A 17,499-nucleotide genomic window follows, 5' to 3' on the forward strand; every position below is an offset into this window, starting at 1 on the left:
CCACAGTTACATTGACATGGAAGTTGCCACATTGTTTGGAGGGGATCATGGAAGTACAAGTTGGGGCTTTCCTGAGTGGTGTGAGGAGAGCCTTTATCCAGGGTGTGGAGCATTCTATACTGGATGATCTGCAAGTTCCAAAGCAATTCTGCTGTTTCATGGCTCTTTTCCATTTTCCCTCAGATCTGCCTTCCCAAGACTTTATTGACTGGTGAAGAACAGGAAATGAAGAGTTCCCAGGTGAGTTTTTTAAAAAATCTAAATCTTTATAATAAACAAACATATGACCCATCTTCCTCTTGCTCAGAGTTAACCTCTGCTAACCTTTTGGCATATTTTCCTCCTTCCTTCCATACTTTTATTAAAAGGTAACACACACTCTACTTTCTCCTTTCCTATTACAGCTAAAACATTTCAAGTAAAGCTTAAGGCTGGACATGGTGGGTCACACCTGTAATCCTAGCATTTTGGGAGGCCGAGGCAGGTGAATCACTTGAGTTCAGGAGTTTGAGACCAGCCTGGGCAACATGGCGAGATCCCCCTCTACAAAAAATTAGCCAGGTGTGGTGGTGGACACCTGTATTCTCAGCGACTTGGGAAGCTGTGGTGGGAGAGTCGCTTGAACATGGGTGGTTCAGGCTGCAATGAGCCATGATTGTGCCACTGCACTCCAGCCTGGGTGACAGAGTGAGACCTTATCTCAAAAAAAAAAAAAAGCTTGGTTACCAAAACACCAGGGGTTTGGTCTCAGTCCTGCTACTGGCTGCACAGAAAGCCAATGACTGAGACAATACGTATTGCTAAGGAAGAAGGCTTTAATCAGCTGCTGTAGCTGAAGAAATGGGAGCTCAGCCTCAAACCCATTTCCCTGAGTGACTAAAACTAGGGATTTATATAGCAGGGAAGAAATGTGACCATGTGTAAGAAAACAAGAACTGGGGAGGGGCAAGGAGACATTTGGTGTGGTGAGTTTCAATTTTTTGAGAGGGGGTCTTGCTCTGTCACCGAGGCTGGAGTGCAGTGGTGTGATCTTGGCTCAGTGCAACCTCCACCTCACAGGTTCAAGCGATTCTCCTGCCTCAGACTCCTGAGATGCTGGGATTACAGGTGTGGATGCCACCACTCTTGACTAATTTCTGTATTTTTAGCAGAGACAGGGCTTCACCATGTTGGGCAGGCTGGTCTTGAACTCCTGACCTCAGGTGATCTGCCTGCCTTTGAGAGATCTGAAGGTCCTTTCCTGAGGAAGGAGCTCAGATAAAACAAATACAAGTTTCAAGCAGAAGAGCCAATTTCTATGTTTATCCAAAAACAACTGTTTGTGGATTACTGGGCTGGTTTCAGCACATCTGGCTAATTTTTGTATTTTTAGTAAAGGCGGAGTTTAACCACATTGGTCACGCTGGTCTCAAACTTCTGACCTTGTGATCTGCCTGCCTCGGCCTCCCTAAGTGCTAGGATTACAGGTGTGAGCCACCGTGCCTGGCCTCAAGCATCTTTTGACTACTGTTCTTTTTTTTTTTTTTTTTTTTTTTGAGACGGAGTTTCACTCATGTTACCCAGGCTGGAGTGCAATGGTGCGATCTCGGCTCACCGCAACCTCCGCCTCCTGGGTTCAGGCAATTCTCCTGCCTCAGCCTCCTGAGTCGCTGGGATTACAGGCACGCACCACCATGCCCAGCTAATTTTTTGTATTTTTAGTAGAGACGGGGTTTCACCATGTTGACCAGGATGGTCTCGATCTCTTGACCTCGTGATCCACCCGCCTCGGCCTCCCAAAGTGCTGGGATTACAGGCTTGAGCCACCGCGCCCAGCCTTGACTACTGTTCTTATAAACATGGTCAACTGCTAAGCCCGAGATGTAATGGTGTCATGTGTGCTTCACCCCAACCTACTTTTTAAATGATTGGCGTCTTGAATGTGTGTCCTCTCCCCACTCTGTTCTGTGTACATTGGCAATAAATTCCATGAATCTACACAATAAACTGAAAAAATCACAAACTGGTAACCAGTCAGAATCAATGTAAATTATGAATAGCTCAAAGACCAAGGATAAGTTGTATGCAGTTAGGCAGATAGTAGTTTCTTTGCCACTCTTAAAATTTAGCCTGATGTTGGAATCTTGACAGGAAAGGCATACTAAGCCTGGGCGTGGTGGCTCACACCTATAATCCCAGCACTTTGGGAAGCCAGGGCAGGAGGACCACTTGAGGCCAGGAGTTCGAGACCAGCCTGGACAATATAGTAAGACCCTGCCTCTACAAAGAATAAAAAATGAGCTTAGCATGGTGGGGTATGCCTGTAGTCCCAGCTACTCTGGAGGCTGAGGTAGGAGGATTGCTTGAGCCTGGGAGGTTGAAGTTGCAGTAAGCGATGATCATGCCACTGTATTCCAGCCTGGGTGGCAGAGCAAGACCCTGTGTCAGAAAATATATACAAAAGCAAGCTACAACACAAACACCACTAAAAAATTTATCTGTCCAAGAGGACAGTAGGTGCAGGACTCTTAGAGGTGAAATTTTCAGTTTCTGACAAAGGAAGTGGCTTTACAAGTGTGATTTCCAACACTTTGAGTGTTGAGTGCCAGCAACAAAATGCTGCTGTAAGTCCAGTATGGCTGCAGGAGAGACCCAGGAGAGCATGGTGTGACCCTGTGTGAGTGGGAACGTGGTCGACATGCCAGACATTGACCCATGTAACGGGTGTCTCCCTTTCCCCAAATGCAAGGAAAGCCGATAAATTAGGGGAGTGCACCAATCCAGTCTGTATGCTGACTGTGGAAAGTAGATTAGCGTCAGTTTAGATGTAGCTGGAAGAATTAGGGGGCTACTGGCTTATTCTACTTATTTATTTATTTAGACGGAGTCTCACTGTCTACCAGGCTGGAGTGCGATGGTGTGATCTGGGCTCACCATTGCACTGCAGCCTGGGAGACAATGAGACTCCGTGTAAATAATTGTTCAGGTGATTCTCCTGCCTCAGCCTCCCTAGTAGCTGAGATTACAGGCCTATGCCGCCACGTCTGGCTAGGTTTTGTATTTTTAGTAGAGACAGGGTTTCACCATGTTGGCCAGGCTGGTCTCGAACTCCTGAGCACAGGTGATCCACCTGCTTTGGCCTCCTGAAGTGTTGAGATTACAGATGTGACCCCCTGCGCCCAGCCTCTATTTAAAAAAGAATTTCTAATAGAAGCAGGATGTCTTAAAGAAAAATACAAAAAAAATAAAATTCTTTTTTTATTTTTGAGACAGAGTCTTGCTCTGTTGCCCAGGCTGGAGTACAGTGGCATAATCTTGGCTCACTACAACCCCCGCCTACCAGGTTCAAGCGATTCTCCTGCCTCAGCCTCCTGAGTAGCTGGGACCACAGGCACCCGCCACCATGCCCAGCTAATTTTTTGTATTTTAAGTAGAGACAGGGTTTCTTTATGTTGGCCAGACTGGTCTTGAACTCCTAACTTCAGGTGATCCACCCGCCTTGGCCTCCCAAAATGCAAGTATTACATGTATGAGCCACTGTGCCTAGCCAAAATAATAGAATTTTCTTTGAGATGGGGGTTTTGCTATGTTGCCCAGCTAATCTCAAACTTCTGGTCTCAAACGATCCTCTGCTTTGGCCTCCCAAAAGGTAGGGATGACAGGTGTGAGCCACTATACTCAGCCTCTGCCTTACTCTTAGTAAAAGATGACGATGTAGATTAATGAATGGTGGAGAAGATATAAAATTAGTTTCCAGTTTTACTTCCTGAATCTCAAACCCATCCATTAGGGTTGCTCTTGTTGCCCAGGCACGAGTGCAGAGGTGTGATCTCGGCTCACTGCAACCTCCACCTCCTGGGTTCAAACGATTCTCCTGCCTCAGCCTCCTGAGTAGCCCCCTGATTAGCTCAAACCCATTAGGGATGGGTTTGAGATTCAGGAAGTAGAATTGGTGGGACTAGAAAATGGAGAAACACAGCAGTGTCATGAGTAAGTCTAAGGTTTATGGCTCATTGGCAAGATACTCTGGGCACAATTTTTTTTTTCAAGAGTAGAGCAAATTATGGACATGATTAAAGCTTGGTTCAGCAGAAACAAGTTTCCATATACCCAGCCGCAGGATTCAATGGCCTTTTTATACTGATTGGGAATCTGTTGTTACAGGGAAGAGTGACCTTCGAGGATGTCACTGTGAACTTCACCAAGGGGGAGTGGCAGCAGCTGAATCCCGAACAGAGGAACTTGTACAGGGATGTGATGCTAGAGAATTACAGCAACCTCGTCTCTGTGGGTAAGGACAGCATCCTGGGCAGGGGGACTCAAAACCTAAGGTCTGAAACTCACAGACCTCCCGTGGCTTGCTGAATAAGAGGGTTGGCGCTGAGGTGCTCCTTACTTTGCATGTTTTTATATAGCCAGGACTAGGGTAAGGTGAGTGAAGTGTACTGAGTACTGCGTTTGAGGAGCCCTCATCCTCAGGGTCCTGCAAGTGCCTGGAGAATGAGGGCCTCTAAGTTGGGAGGCAGTGGGCTGGGTGCCCCGCCCTTCACCCTACTCCCGGTCCTGATTTTTGGAAACACTTCATCCTCCAAGAAGGAAAAGCACTTCCTTCCTTCCTTCCTTCCTTCCTTCCTTCCTTCCTTCTTTCCTTCCTTCCCTCCCTCCCTCCCTCCCTTCATCATTCCTTCCCTCCCTGGCTTGTGCGCTCTCTCTCTCTCTCTCTCTCTCTCTCTCTCTCTCTCCCGCCTTTCTCACTGTCTGTCTCTGTCACCAAGACTGGAGTGCAGTGGTGCAATCATAGTTAATTGCAGTATCTTTTATTTTGATTTCTGGAGATGGGGTCTTGCTCTGTTGCCCAGGCTGGAGTGCAGTGGTGTGATCTCGGCTCACTGTAACCTCTGCCTCCCAAGTTCAAGCAATTTTCCTGACTTAGTCTCCCGAATAGCTGGGATTACAGGTGGGCACCACCATGCCTGGCTGATTTTTGTATTTTTAGTAGAGATAGGGTTTCATGTTGGTGAGGCTGGTCTCAAACTCCTGACCTCAGATTACCTGCCTGCCTTGGCCTCCTAAAGTGCTGGGATTACAGGCATGAGCCACCCTGTCTGACCTCACTGCAACACTGACCTGGGCTCAAGCCATCCTCCCACCTAAGCCTCCTCAATAGCTGGGACCACAGGTGTGCACCACCAAGCTTGGCTTTTGTTTTGTAGAGACTGGGTCTTTGTCAATTTGTCCATGTTGGTCTCAAATTCCTGGGCTCAAGTGATTCTCCTGCCTTGGCCTCCCAAAGTCCTGGGAATCTAGGCATGAGCCACCACACCCAGCCCAGAAAAAGCATTTTTTACTTAGTTTAAATGCTCATGTGCATTCCCTCAAACTGTTCATCCACACAACTCGCCTCAACCAATGGCACATACGCTTACACTCACACACAAATATTCACACATGTACACACAAGCACTTATCTACACTCACACACTTACACAAACAACTCACACATCCACCAACACCAGGCTCTGCAGTATCTTCTGTAACAGGACAAGAGGAAACCACCAAACCCAACGTGATCTTGAGGTTGGAACAAGGAAAGGAGCCATGGTCAGAAGAAGAGGAAGTGCTGAGACGTGGCCATCCAGGTAGGTGACCAGGAGAGCCCTGTGGGTCAATGTTGCAATTCAGTTCTTTTTTTTTTTTAGATGGAGTCTCACTCTGTTGCCCAGGTTTGGAGTGCAGTGGCGTGATCTCGGCTCACTGCAACCTCCACCTCCCGGGTTCAAGTGATTCTCCTGCCTCAGCCTCCTGAGTAGCTGGGATTACAGGTGCCTGCCACCACGCCTGGCTAATTTTTGCATTTTTAGTAAAGACAGGGTTTCACCATGTTGGTCACACTGGTCTCAAACTCCTGACCTTGTGATCTGCCCGCCGCAGCCTCGCAAAGTGCTGGGATTATAGGTGTGAGCTACTGCACCCAGCAAATTCAGTTTTTTTTTTTTTTTAATGATGAGGTCATTTGACAGCAAGAAGAGCGTGCTGTGATTTCCTATGAGCGCAGAAAGAAATCTCCAGGTATTATTCTCCACTCAGAAATGTTATTTATATTCTTCTCTGAGTTTTCCTTTGCAGGCAAACTCTATTTCCTTTTTTTTTTTTTTTTTAAGACAGACCCTTGGTCTGTTGTCCAGAATGGAGGCAGTGGTATGATCTTGGCTCACTGCAACCTCCACCTCCCAGGTTTAAGCGATTCTCCTGTCTCAGCCTCCCAAGTAGCTGGGATTATAAGCGCCCACCACCACACCCAGCTAATTTTTGTATTTTTAGTAGAGATGGGGTTTCACCATGCTGGTCTGGCTGGTCTTGAACTCCTGACCTCAGGTGATCCGCTCACCTCTGCCTCCCAAAGTGCTGGGATTACAGGTGTGGGCCACTGCGCCCGGCCTGGCAAACACGATTTCGTTTTTTTTTTTTTTTTTGAGACGGAGTTTCACTCTTGTTACCCAGGCTGGAGCGCAATGGCGTGATCTCGGCTCACCGCAACCTCCGCCTCCTGGGTTCAGGCAATTCTCCTGCCTCAACCTCCTCAGTAGCTGGGATTACAGGCACGCGCCACCATGCCCAGCTAATGTTTTGTATTTTTAGTAGAGACGGGGTTTCACCATGTTGACCAGGATGGTCTCGATCTCCTGACCTCGTGATCCACCCGCCTCAGCCTCCCAAAGTGCTGGAATTACAGGTGTGAGCCACCGTGCCTGGCCCAAACCCGATTTCTTAATCCCCCTCTCCCTGGTATCCCTGGGCTCTCCCCGGCTCCCTGTGCACTAGCTCTGCGATCCTCAGTCCTTTACCGATAGACATGTGATAGCTTCATGCTAGAACTAGTTCACCTCATTAGTTCACCTAGAACTCTAACAGAGCTTACATGAACTTTGGTTTCTCATAGGCATTAGGTTTGAAAGCAGAATGATCACCACAATAGTTTGTTTATGGCATTTTATTTCAAGCATGTGAGTGGAAAGTTTTACACAGGACATTTCTTTGTATTCCATTTTAGAAAAAAACTGGGACATTGGAGGGCAGATTTGGAACCCCCAGGATGTGAAAAAGAGTCTTTCAAGAGAAGTCCCATCAATCAATAAGAAAATGCTGACTACACAGAATGGCACAGAACATGACAAATCTAAGAGACTATTTCGACTGAGCATAGATGATGTTTCTTCCAGACTTAGATTCCTCAAATGTGGCCCATTTGAAAAGCATTTGAACTGTAATTTCAATTCTAAAAGCTATGTACAAAACAATTCTCATAAAGATATTGGATATAGAAAATTAGTTGGTGATAATCAATCCAAATTTGTAGGAAAACAACTTAAATGTAATCCACTTAGAAAGTTAGTCAGTTCCAAGTCACGCCTTCAGAGTCACCTGGGGATGCATGCCAGTCAGAAATCCTTTGAATGTCCTAACTGTGGAAGAGCATTCCGGGAGAAGTGGAAGCTGAATAAACATCAGAAAACTCATGCAGAGGGAAGGCCCTATAAATGTGAGAAATGTGGAAAAGCCTACAAGCAGAAGTCAAATCTCTTTCAACATCAGAAAATTCATACTAAAGAGAAGCCCTATAAATGTAAGACCTGTGGAAAAGCCTTTTCCTGGAAATCATCCTGCATTAATCATGAGAAAATTCATAATGCCAAGAGATCCTATCAGTGTAATGAATGTGAGAAATCCTTCAAGCAGGGCTCAACCCTCATTCAACATAAAAAACTTCACAGTGGAGAGAAACCCTTTCAATGTAAGGACTGTGGAAAGGCTTTCATTTACAAGTCAGATATTGTGAAACACCAGAGAATACACACGGGAGAGAAACCCTATAAATGTGGCATATGTGAGAAGGCCTTTTCCCAGAAATCAAATGCCATTGATCATGAGAGAATCCACACTGGGAAGAGAGCTTATGCGTGTGAGCTATGTGGAAATACCTTTATCCAGAAGAAAAACCTCATTAAACACAAAAAAATCCATACTGGGGAAGAATCTTATGAATGTAATAGTTGTGGAAAAGCCTTCTTTCAGAAGTCAAACCTTCAGACGCATCAGAAAACTCACAGCAGAGAAAGGGCCTACAGATGTAGTGAATGTGGAAAAACTTTCATCCGGAAATTAAACCTTAGTTTGCATAAAAAAGTCCATACCCAGCAAAAGCCTTATCAATGTGCTGAATGTGGAAAAGCCTTCGCTGACAAGTCATACCTTGTTAGACACCAGAAAAGAATTCACTCCAGATAGGAACCCCGTGCACTTTAAAAAACAAGGGAAAATATGGTAGCCTGGAATTGTCACCGCAGAATTCATGTTGAAATGGCCTGTAATTTGAAGGCTATCTTTGAAGGTAGTGAGGACTTATTATGCACAGTACCCTTTGAAAACTGATTTGACTTACTCAGCAAATGTTTATTAGGTATAAATATTTATTAGATGCCTTTTGTGTACCAGGAACTCTTAAACACTGAAGATGTAGCAATAAACCAAATGTGCCAAAAACCCTTATGGAGTTTTATTCCAGTGACTAATGACCAGTGGTATCCATATCTTTAAAAACGTTTAAAAGACTATACTTTTGGCCGGGTGCAATGGCTCACACCTGTAATCCCAGTACTTTGGGAGGCTGAGCTGTGCGGATCACCTGAGCTCTGATCGACACCAGCATGACCAACATGGTGAAACCCCGTCTCTACAAAAAATGTAAAGATTGGCCAGGCATGGTTTTGGGCACTTGTAATCCCAGCTACTTGGGAGGCTGAGGAAGAATTGCTTGAACCTGGGAGGTGAAGTTTGCAGTTAGCCAAGATCGCACCATTGCACTCCAGCCTGGGCAACAAGAGCAAAGCTCTATCTCAAAAATAAAAGAAAATAAATGAATGAATGAATAAATAAAATACAGTACTTTATACTTTTAGGGATCATTTCTATAATTCTTGAGTGAGAAGTTTCTCTGGAGGTATAGAGTACTGGAAACCATGACCAAGAAGTACAGCTTTCTCTCCAGAGCACAAAGCTGTCTTGGCATTGCTTCATGGGAACTGCCATTTGGCTTTCTTTTTTCTTTTTTTTTTTTTTTTGAGATAGGATGTCACTCTGTCGTCCAGGCTGGAGTGCAGTGGTATAGTCGTAGCTCATGATAGCCTCAAAGTCTCCGGCTATCCTTCCACTTCAGGCTCCCAAAGTGCTGGGATCACACACACAAGCCATGGTACTCAGCTTATTTCTTTTCTTATAGTACTTTCCTTCTTTTCCTCTTAAATGCTAAAAATAATATGTTTTTTAAAACCTCATACGTATGTTTCTGGTTGCTCTTCTCTTTTTTCCCATACCTACTCTGCCTAATTTTGCCCCATTCCTTATATATCACCAGGCTGTTCTCTCCTTGTACACACAAAATCCTCTCGACTTCCATCTATCTACTCACATGGCCATTTTTTTTTTTTTTTTTTTTTTTATGGCGTCTCACTCTGTCACCCAGGCTGGAGTGCAGTGGCACAATCTCAGCTCACTGCAACCTGCACCTCCCAGGTTCAAGTGAATTCTCCTGCCTCCACATCCCAAGTAGCTGGGATTACAGGAGCCCACCACCATGCTCAGCTAATTTTCTGTATTTTTAGTAGAGACGGGGTTTCACCAATTTGCTCAGGCTGGTTTTGAATGCCTGACCTCAAGTGATCCACCCACCTTGGCCTCCCAAAGTGAAAAGATTACAGGTGTGAGCCATCGCACCCGGCCAGCTGTTCTCTTCTTTCCCATACCTGCTCTGCCTAATTTTGCCGTGTTCCTTGTATATCAATCACCATGCTCTTCTTATCACTTTGTACCCACAAAATCCTCTCAGGTTCCATCTATCTACTCACATGGCCATTTAAAAAAAATTGTTATTTACTCCTTGCTGAATTCAAAGTCTAATACATCACCTATTGATACTGTGTACACTATATGCTGTTTAAGGCTCAGCCACTAGGCAATGTACATTTATGAGGATGGGTTTATAGTTTTATTCATATTAATAACATAAGCAACATTTTACAGTGCTTTTGAATTCACATTTAATATACTGCATTTTCCATATAACCCTGATGTTATGCCCTGAAATTCATGGAAAATGGTAAATACAGTTGATTGCTGCAAAGCAGATTTTACTAGTAACCAGTTACAAACACATGTGGAAGCCAGCCAATGGTATATATATTGATTGAGTTATTATTTTAAGAAGTTTACAAAGGAAAAGTATTCGCTCCTTGCTTTCTTTGTGTGTCTGAAAATCATGGAGTGCTTTGACTGTTCTGACCAGACAAGCTGCCGGTTTTTCCCAAGGGCTTGAATCCAAATAAGACCCTGAAACATTCCCAGGCACTGATAGAGGTGTTTAAGTTGTTGCCCAAAACACTGAAAGAAAATGGTCCCAGCCCTCAACCAAATTCCTTATAAACTGGTATAAACCCCACACCCTGCCAGGCGCAGTGGCTCATGCCTATAATCCCAGGACTTTGGGAGGCCAAGGCAGGCTGATCACCTGAGGTCAGGAGTTCAAGACCAGCCTGGCCAACATGGTGAAGCCCCGTCTTTACTAGAAATACAAAAAGTTAGCTGGGCGTGGTGGCAGGCGCCTGTAATCCCAAATACTTGGGAGGCTGAGGCAGGAGAATCAGTTGAACCCGGGAGACAGATGTTGCAGTGAGCAGAGACCGTGCCACTGCACTCCAGCCAGAGCAAGAGACTGTCTCAAAACAAAAATTAAAATAAAATAAACCCCATAGCCTGACCCTCTCACTGCAGCAGACACACCAAGGTAGACCATCCTCCCTTCCCTTTTTTTTTTTTTTTGAAACAGGGTCTTTGTCACCCAGGCTGGAGTGCAGTAGTGCAATCATAGCTCACTGCAGCCTTGAACTCTGGGCTCAAGTGATCCTCCCACCTCAGCTTCCTGAGTAGCTGAGACATGCCTGGCTAAGTTATCTTTGTGGAGACAGGGTCTTGCTATATTGCCAGGTTGGTTTTGAACTCCTCTGTTCAAGCAGTCCTCCCATCTTGGCCTCCCAAAATGCTGGGATTACAGGTGTGAGCCACTGTGCCTAGCAGGTGGACCATGCTTTTTTCTCTCACCATCCACCTGAAGATATGCTGCAGCACTAAGTTCCTTCTAATAAATGCTCTGGACAGGTCCCCTTGGCGTTTAGTGATTCTTCCTTTGGAATCCCAACCAGGCCGCTCTCAGAATGGTTTTGGGCATTCATTTGTTGGAATTTCTCTGCTGCCACTTTTGGGGTGCCTCTATCTAGTTTTAGGTTCAGTGGGACAAAATAAAGAAATGCAAAACATTCAATGAAAATCATTTATATAACATAAACAATCCATATCAACAGTATAAAAATATACCAAGATACTCCACGCATTAACAGTGTTCTTCAAACTTTCCTGAGCACTAGAGTCTCCAACAGATTGCTAGGCCACACCTCCTGTTTCTGTGCCAGTTGGTCTGGAGGGGACCCAAGAATCTGCATTTCTAGTCAGTCCCTAGCTGCTGCTGTTGCTGGTTGAAGAGCATTTTGAAAACCATCGTGTCAAAACATGAAAAGTGCCCTTCTAATCTTGTAGGGAAAATACGCATATGGGTCTGAGTTCTGGGATCTAGATAAATTCCCCCAAAATAAGTGTTTTTCATTGAGCTTTCATCCTGAGATACTTGTTCCTCCATTCTAGGTGAAGTATAGGATTCTCCTTGCGTGGATGAAGTGAGACCCAGTGAGTCTGTCAAGCAGGTCTGTATAAGGAGTCATTTTACTCGCCCTGAGGAATCACCTCTGCCTGTGTGCTAAGTAGCCGAGAGTTCTCTGCCTTTCTTAACAGCTCCTCAAAAATCCCATTGTGCATGTAAAAGAAGATATATCCAGAGTGAAGCCTCGCCTCCTGCATTTTGGTCTCTGAGATTTCTGATACACATAGATCGTTGTATGTGAACCAGGCCTGCTTCTGAAAGTCATATGCATCGCTGATGTAATGGCCTGAATTTGGGGAGCTCCCAATATGGCTGACAACACTGATGAGTCTGTAGGCCTGGAGAGGATCCCCCATCTTCATGTTTCTCATCAGTTCCTTGACTTCGTCTCTTGTGTTCTCTGTATCTAAAATGTCTTTGTTTCCTGGGTTATCAGAACCAAATGCCCCCAGGTGATTCAGGTCAGCCTTTTGAAGTCTGAATTCTGTAGGTGGACTAACGGTCTCCTCTGCATGTTCCTGGGCATCCAGCTTCCTAACACCTGGAGGTGATGCCTGCTGAAGAAGTTCCTCTATGATGCTCTTCTCAATACACTGCTGGAGCTGTTCAGACATCCTTGGAGATCCTTCTGGAAACCTGTTTTCTTTACACTCATAAGAGCTATTGGTAGACTCAGTGACGCTGTCAAAATCTAACTCTACAAATGTATTGGTTTTCTCATACTTCTGAAGTTCTGGATGTTGAGGCATCTCTTGAAGGTGAACGTCGAGAAGCCTCGTGTCTGGGCTGCTGAGTGGTTTACTGCCATCTTCACAGATCCTAGGAAGAGAAATGTCTCCCTGATCCATCAGTGAGTCAGCCACTGGACACTTCTTTTCACCGAATGCCCTATCTCTAAAGTTGACCGATTTTGACTCTAGTGCAGAGCCATTTTCCAGGTCTCTCTGATGCTGCTCTTGGCTTGCTTCTCCACAGTCTCTCTGGAAACTTTGAAGGTCAGCATTCTTTTCTGGTTCCATGGGTAGAACCAGGGAGTCACTGGATTCTGAGGTCAGCTTCAATGATGGTGTTAATGGGCTGGTGATCTCAGAAATCATCTCCTGAGTGACTTCCAGGACTTCACATTTCCCCATGGGTGCATTACTGCTCAAGGGAAGAGGTTGTTTGGTGCTTTCATTGCAATAAGAAGATAAGCTTAAATATTTGGGAATATAAACTTGCTCGTTATTCTTCACCAGCAACCAAGCATCGTTGAAGCTATAGCGCTTCAGATGAATGATAAGGACCCTGGAGAGCCTCCTAAGTGTGTGCATTGCAACACAACTCTTGTGCTTACACATCTCACAGTTATATTCAAGCTCTTCTTCTCTAAAGAAAAGATCTAAAGAATTCTGAATGGACATAGGAAGCGATTTTGTATCTTGGTGCAGGTTGATGGAGAGATAATTATTAGGTTCTACCTTGAGAACGGCATGACCACAGGCTTTACAAATAATGGAGAGTTGCAATTCAAACTCAAAATTAGCAACAACAGGACAAACAAACACTTTGGTGGCAGCATTACCAACATGCATTTGTGGAGATGAATTTTTGTCCCCATGTTCTTTCCCAGTCTTCAAAATGGCATTTAAGTTTTCCATGTCTTCTTTCAGCTGGTCTAAACATTGACCTAAAAACTCATGAGCATCATTCTGCATGTTGCCAGAAAATATTTCTGCAACTGCTGAAATGACTTTTTTAACATTTCCAAGTAATTCTTTCTTGATCTCTGTACTACAAAAATCTTTCAAAGCAAGCAGCTGGGTCAAGGTCATAATAAGAGCCTCAAAGGGAATATATTCCCACGGGACATCTTGAGCGAGTAAGTCATTAGCAAAAGACGGAATCGCAAACAGCGATTGTAAAATTGCATTCATGTAACAGGTGTTTCCCAAGTTGGGGAAGCCTTGCTGCAGTTGCTCTGAAAGAGAGTCAAGAGGCACCTGGGCTTCGTTGCATCTTGGGTCATACTGGCTGTGCTCCGGTTCTAATGGAAATGTCAAACTATTTTCGGCCTCGAGAATCTGGGTTGCAAGAAGAGTCTCATCTAGGTTAGGATTTCCATTAGAGTTGAATGAAGGCCAAAGTTCCAAATTTCTATCTTTTTCTGAGTCCTCTAAACTTGATGGATTATTCCCATAGCTTTGTATATACTTGAAGGAATCTGTCTTATATTTCTTATATTTCCTGTTTGATACAAGGTTATGTTCCTTCAGAATGTCATCATTCATCTCTAGGTCAGATGATAGTATGTCTTTCCTCTTCCCACCTTGATTTTCTAATAATCCCTTTTTCACATATGTTGGTGATTTTGACATAAACAAAGGCATCTTCTGAGGGAAAGGTGTTTTGCCTCCTTTTTCATAACCTGGCTTGTAACAAATGTTGTAAAATGAAGTTCTGTCAATTTCCTTCAGCATATTCCTACTTTCGAACACACTCCAATCATCATCAGGTTTCATGGGTTGTTGAAGTTTGTTTCGATGGATTATGTCCAGGAACATATTCAACTGTTTAGCATCTCTGTAGGATAATTTGTCAATAAACAAGAACACATTGTTTTTCAAAGTTAAACGCAGGTGACTTTTTCTTTTTTTACGATGTCTAAGGACCACACTTCTAATATTATTACTCAGCTGAAAAATTCTTATAAATTTTCCAGACTTGAAAGTGACCACCAGTTTAATTTCCTTTTTTCTTTGCACTGTTTCAATGAGAGCTTCTTTCCACTTAGTCATCCCAGTCTGCCGGCTCCAAATTTGGATGAATCCATGCACCTTTAGAGATATCATCCTTTCTTTATGTAACCTAGAGGAAAAAAGCATACATACATTTTAACCAAAACCTTATCCACATACAATAATAACTTTTTTAGGCTTCTCCTTATGCTTTAAATAAAATACTATTTTGAGGAACTCCTTATATTCTGAAGCTATGCCAGTTCTCTAGAAGACATAGACTGAGGGCACACACTCTTTTAAGGGAGCTGTTAGGCGAGAAAGAAGATGAGGGAAGAGACATACAAATGGCCAACAGGTATATGAACAGGTGCTCAACATCACTGCTCATCAACAAAATCCAAATTTGGTTTGGCGTAGTGGCTTATGCCTGTAATCCTATCACTCTGGGAGGCCAAGGTGGAAGGATCACTTGAGCCCAGGAGTTCAAAACCAGCATAGGCAACATAGGGAGACCTCATTGCTACGTAAAAGTTTTAAAAGTTAAAAAAGGGGAGGGGCCAAGATGGCCAAATAGGAACAGCTGCAGCCTGCAGCTCCCAGTGAGACGAACGCAGAAGGCAGGTGATTTCTGCATTTCCAACTGAGGTACCCAGTTCATCTCATTGAGACTGGTTAGGCAGTGGGTGCAACCCATGAAGAGTGAGCAGAAGCAGAGTGGGGCATCGCTTCACTCGGGAAGTAGAAGGAGCAGGGAAGGGAAGCCACAAGAGACTCTGCTACCCGGCCCAGATGCTATACTTTTGCCATGGTTTTTGCAATCGGCAGATCAGGATATTCCCTCATGTGCCTATACCACCAGCGTCCTGGGTTTCAAGCACAAAACTGGGCAGCTGTTTGGGTAGACACCAAGCTAGCTGCAGGAGTTTTCTTTTGTACCCTAGTGGCGCCTGGAAACCCAGTGAGACAGAACCGTTCACTCTCCAAGAAAGGAGGGGGCCAGGTGGTCTCATTCAGTGGGTCCCACTCCCATGGAGCCCAGAAAGCTAAGAACCACTGACTTGAAATTCTCACTGCCTGTACAGCACTCTGAAGTTGACATAGAATGAATGAACTTGGTGGGGGGAGGGACATCCATGATTACTGAAGCTTTGGTAGGCAGTTTTCCCTGGACAATGCTAAGGAGAGTGGGAGGTTTGGACTGGGCAACATTCACCACAGTGTGGCAAAGTGGCTGTGGCCAGACTGCTTCTCTAGATTCCTCCTCACTGGACAGAGCATCTCTGAAGGAAAGGTAACAGCCCCAGTCAGGGGCTTACAGATAAACTCCTATCTCCCTGGGACAGAGCACCTGGGGGAAGGGGTGGCTGTGGGCACAGCTTCAGCAGATTTAATCTTTTCTGCTTGCCGGCTCTGAAAAGAGCAGCTGATTCTGACAAGAGGGATTATCCCAGCACAGCGCATTGGCTCTGCTAAGGGACAGACTGCCTCCTCAAGTGGGTTTCTCACCCCCATGCCTCCTGACTGGGAGGGGTTCACTGACACCTCATACAGGTGTGCTCTGGCTGGCATCAGGCTGGTGCCCCTCTGGGATGAAGCTTCCAGAGGAAGAAGCAGGAGGCAACCTTTGCTGTTCTGTGAACTCCACTGGTGATAGGACACAGGGACTGGAGTATACCTCTAGCAAATTGCAGTAGACCTGCAGAAGAAGGGTCTGACTGTTAGAAAAATAACTAACAGGCCGGGCGCGGTGGCTCAAGCCTGTAATCCCAGCACTTTGGGAGGCCGAGGTGGGTGGATCACGAGGTCAAGAGATCGAGACCATCCTGGTCAACATGGTGAAACCCCGTCTCTACTAAAAAAAAAAAAATACAAAAAATCAGCTGGGCATGGTGGCTCGTGCCTGTAATCCCAGCTACTCAGGAGGCTGAGGAGGAGAATTGCCTGAACCCAGGAGGCGGAGGTTGCGGTGAGCCAAGATCGCGCCATTGCACTCCAGCCTGGGTAACATGAGTGAAAACCCGTCTCAAAAAAAAAAAAAAAAAAAAAAAGAAAAGAAAAATAACCAACAAGCAGAAAGCAACAGCATCAACACCAACAAACAAAAAAGACTCCCATCCAACACAAACCCCATCCAAAGGTCATCAGCCTCAAAGATCCAAGTTAGATAAATCCACAAAGACGAGGAAAAACCAGCACAAAAATGCTGAAAATTCCAAAACACAGAATGTCTCTTCTCCAGATGATTGTAACTCCTCTCCAGGGCACAACACTGGACAGAGAATGTGAGTTTGACAAATTTACACAAGTAGGCTTCAGAAGGTAGATAATAACAAACTCCTCTGAGCTAGAGGAGCATGTTCTAACCCAATGCAAGGAACCTTGGAACCTTGACAAAAAGTTACAGGAACTGCTAACTAGAATGAGCAGTTTAGAGAGGAACATAAATGACCTGATGGAGCTGAAAAACACAGCACAAGAACTTTGTGAAGCATACACAAGTATCAATAGCCAAACTGATCAAACAGAGTAAAGGATATCAGAGATTGAGGATCAACTTACTGAAATAAGGTGTGAAAACAAGATTAGGAAAAAATACCGAAAAGGAATGAACAAAGCCTCCAGGAAATATGGGACTATGTGAAAAGACCAAACCTACGTTTGATGGAGTACCTGAGAGTGACAGGGAGCATGGAACCCAGCTGGAAAACGCACTTCAAGGTGTTATCCAGGAGAACTTCCCCAACCTAGCAAAACAAGCCAACATTCAAATTCAGGAAATACAGAGAACGACACTAAGATACTCCTCGAGAAGAGCAATCCCAAGACACATAATTGTCAGATTCTCCAAGGTTGAAACGAAGTTAAAAATGTTAAGGGCAGCCAGAGAGAAAGGTCAGGTTACCTACAAAGGGAAATCCATCAGACTAACAGCGTCTCTCTCTGCAGAAACCCTACAGGCCAGAAGAGAGTGGGGGCCAATATTCAACATTCTTAAAGAAAATAATTTACAACCCAGAATTTCATATCCAGCCAATT

At 44.7% G+C, this 17,499-nt stretch overlaps 2 protein-coding genes and 1 non-coding gene across 3 annotated transcripts; 2 read left to right on the forward strand and 1 right to left on the reverse strand.

Moving 5' to 3' along the window:
- Positions 1 to 225: 225 nt before the first annotated feature.
- On the forward strand, positions 226 to 8,265 carry ZIM3 (zinc finger imprinted 3). Its single transcript, XM_032263377.1, has 4 exons — positions 226 to 240; positions 4,144 to 4,270; positions 5,520 to 5,618; positions 7,031 to 8,265. Exons 1-4 carry the CDS (start codon positions 226 to 228, stop codon positions 8,263 to 8,265), a joined length of 1,476 nt encoding a protein of 491 aa, XP_032119268.1.
- Positions 8,266 to 8,920: 655 nt separating this feature from the next.
- On the forward strand, positions 8,921 to 9,141 carry LOC116540060. The gene has a single exon (XR_004264287.1). It is a non-coding gene; the product is annotated as a small nucleolar RNA U3 (small nucleolar RNA).
- A 2,440-nt stretch (positions 9,142 to 11,581) lies between these two features.
- On the reverse strand, positions 11,582 to 14,574 carry USP29 (ubiquitin specific peptidase 29). The gene has a single exon (XM_032263205.1). It carries the CDS (start codon positions 14,572 to 14,574, stop codon positions 11,806 to 11,808), a length of 2,769 nt encoding a protein of 922 aa, XP_032119096.1. The 3' UTR covers positions 11,582 to 11,805.
- Between the last annotated feature and the right edge of the window lie 2,925 nt (positions 14,575 to 17,499).

The sequence above is a fragment of the Sapajus apella genome, unplaced genomic scaffold (assembly GCF_009761245.1).
Source record: "Sapajus apella isolate SASKATOON/1434 unplaced genomic scaffold, GSC_monkey_1.0 scaffold135, whole genome shotgun sequence".
Lineage (NCBI taxonomy): Eukaryota > Metazoa > Chordata > Mammalia > Primates > Cebidae > Sapajus > Sapajus apella.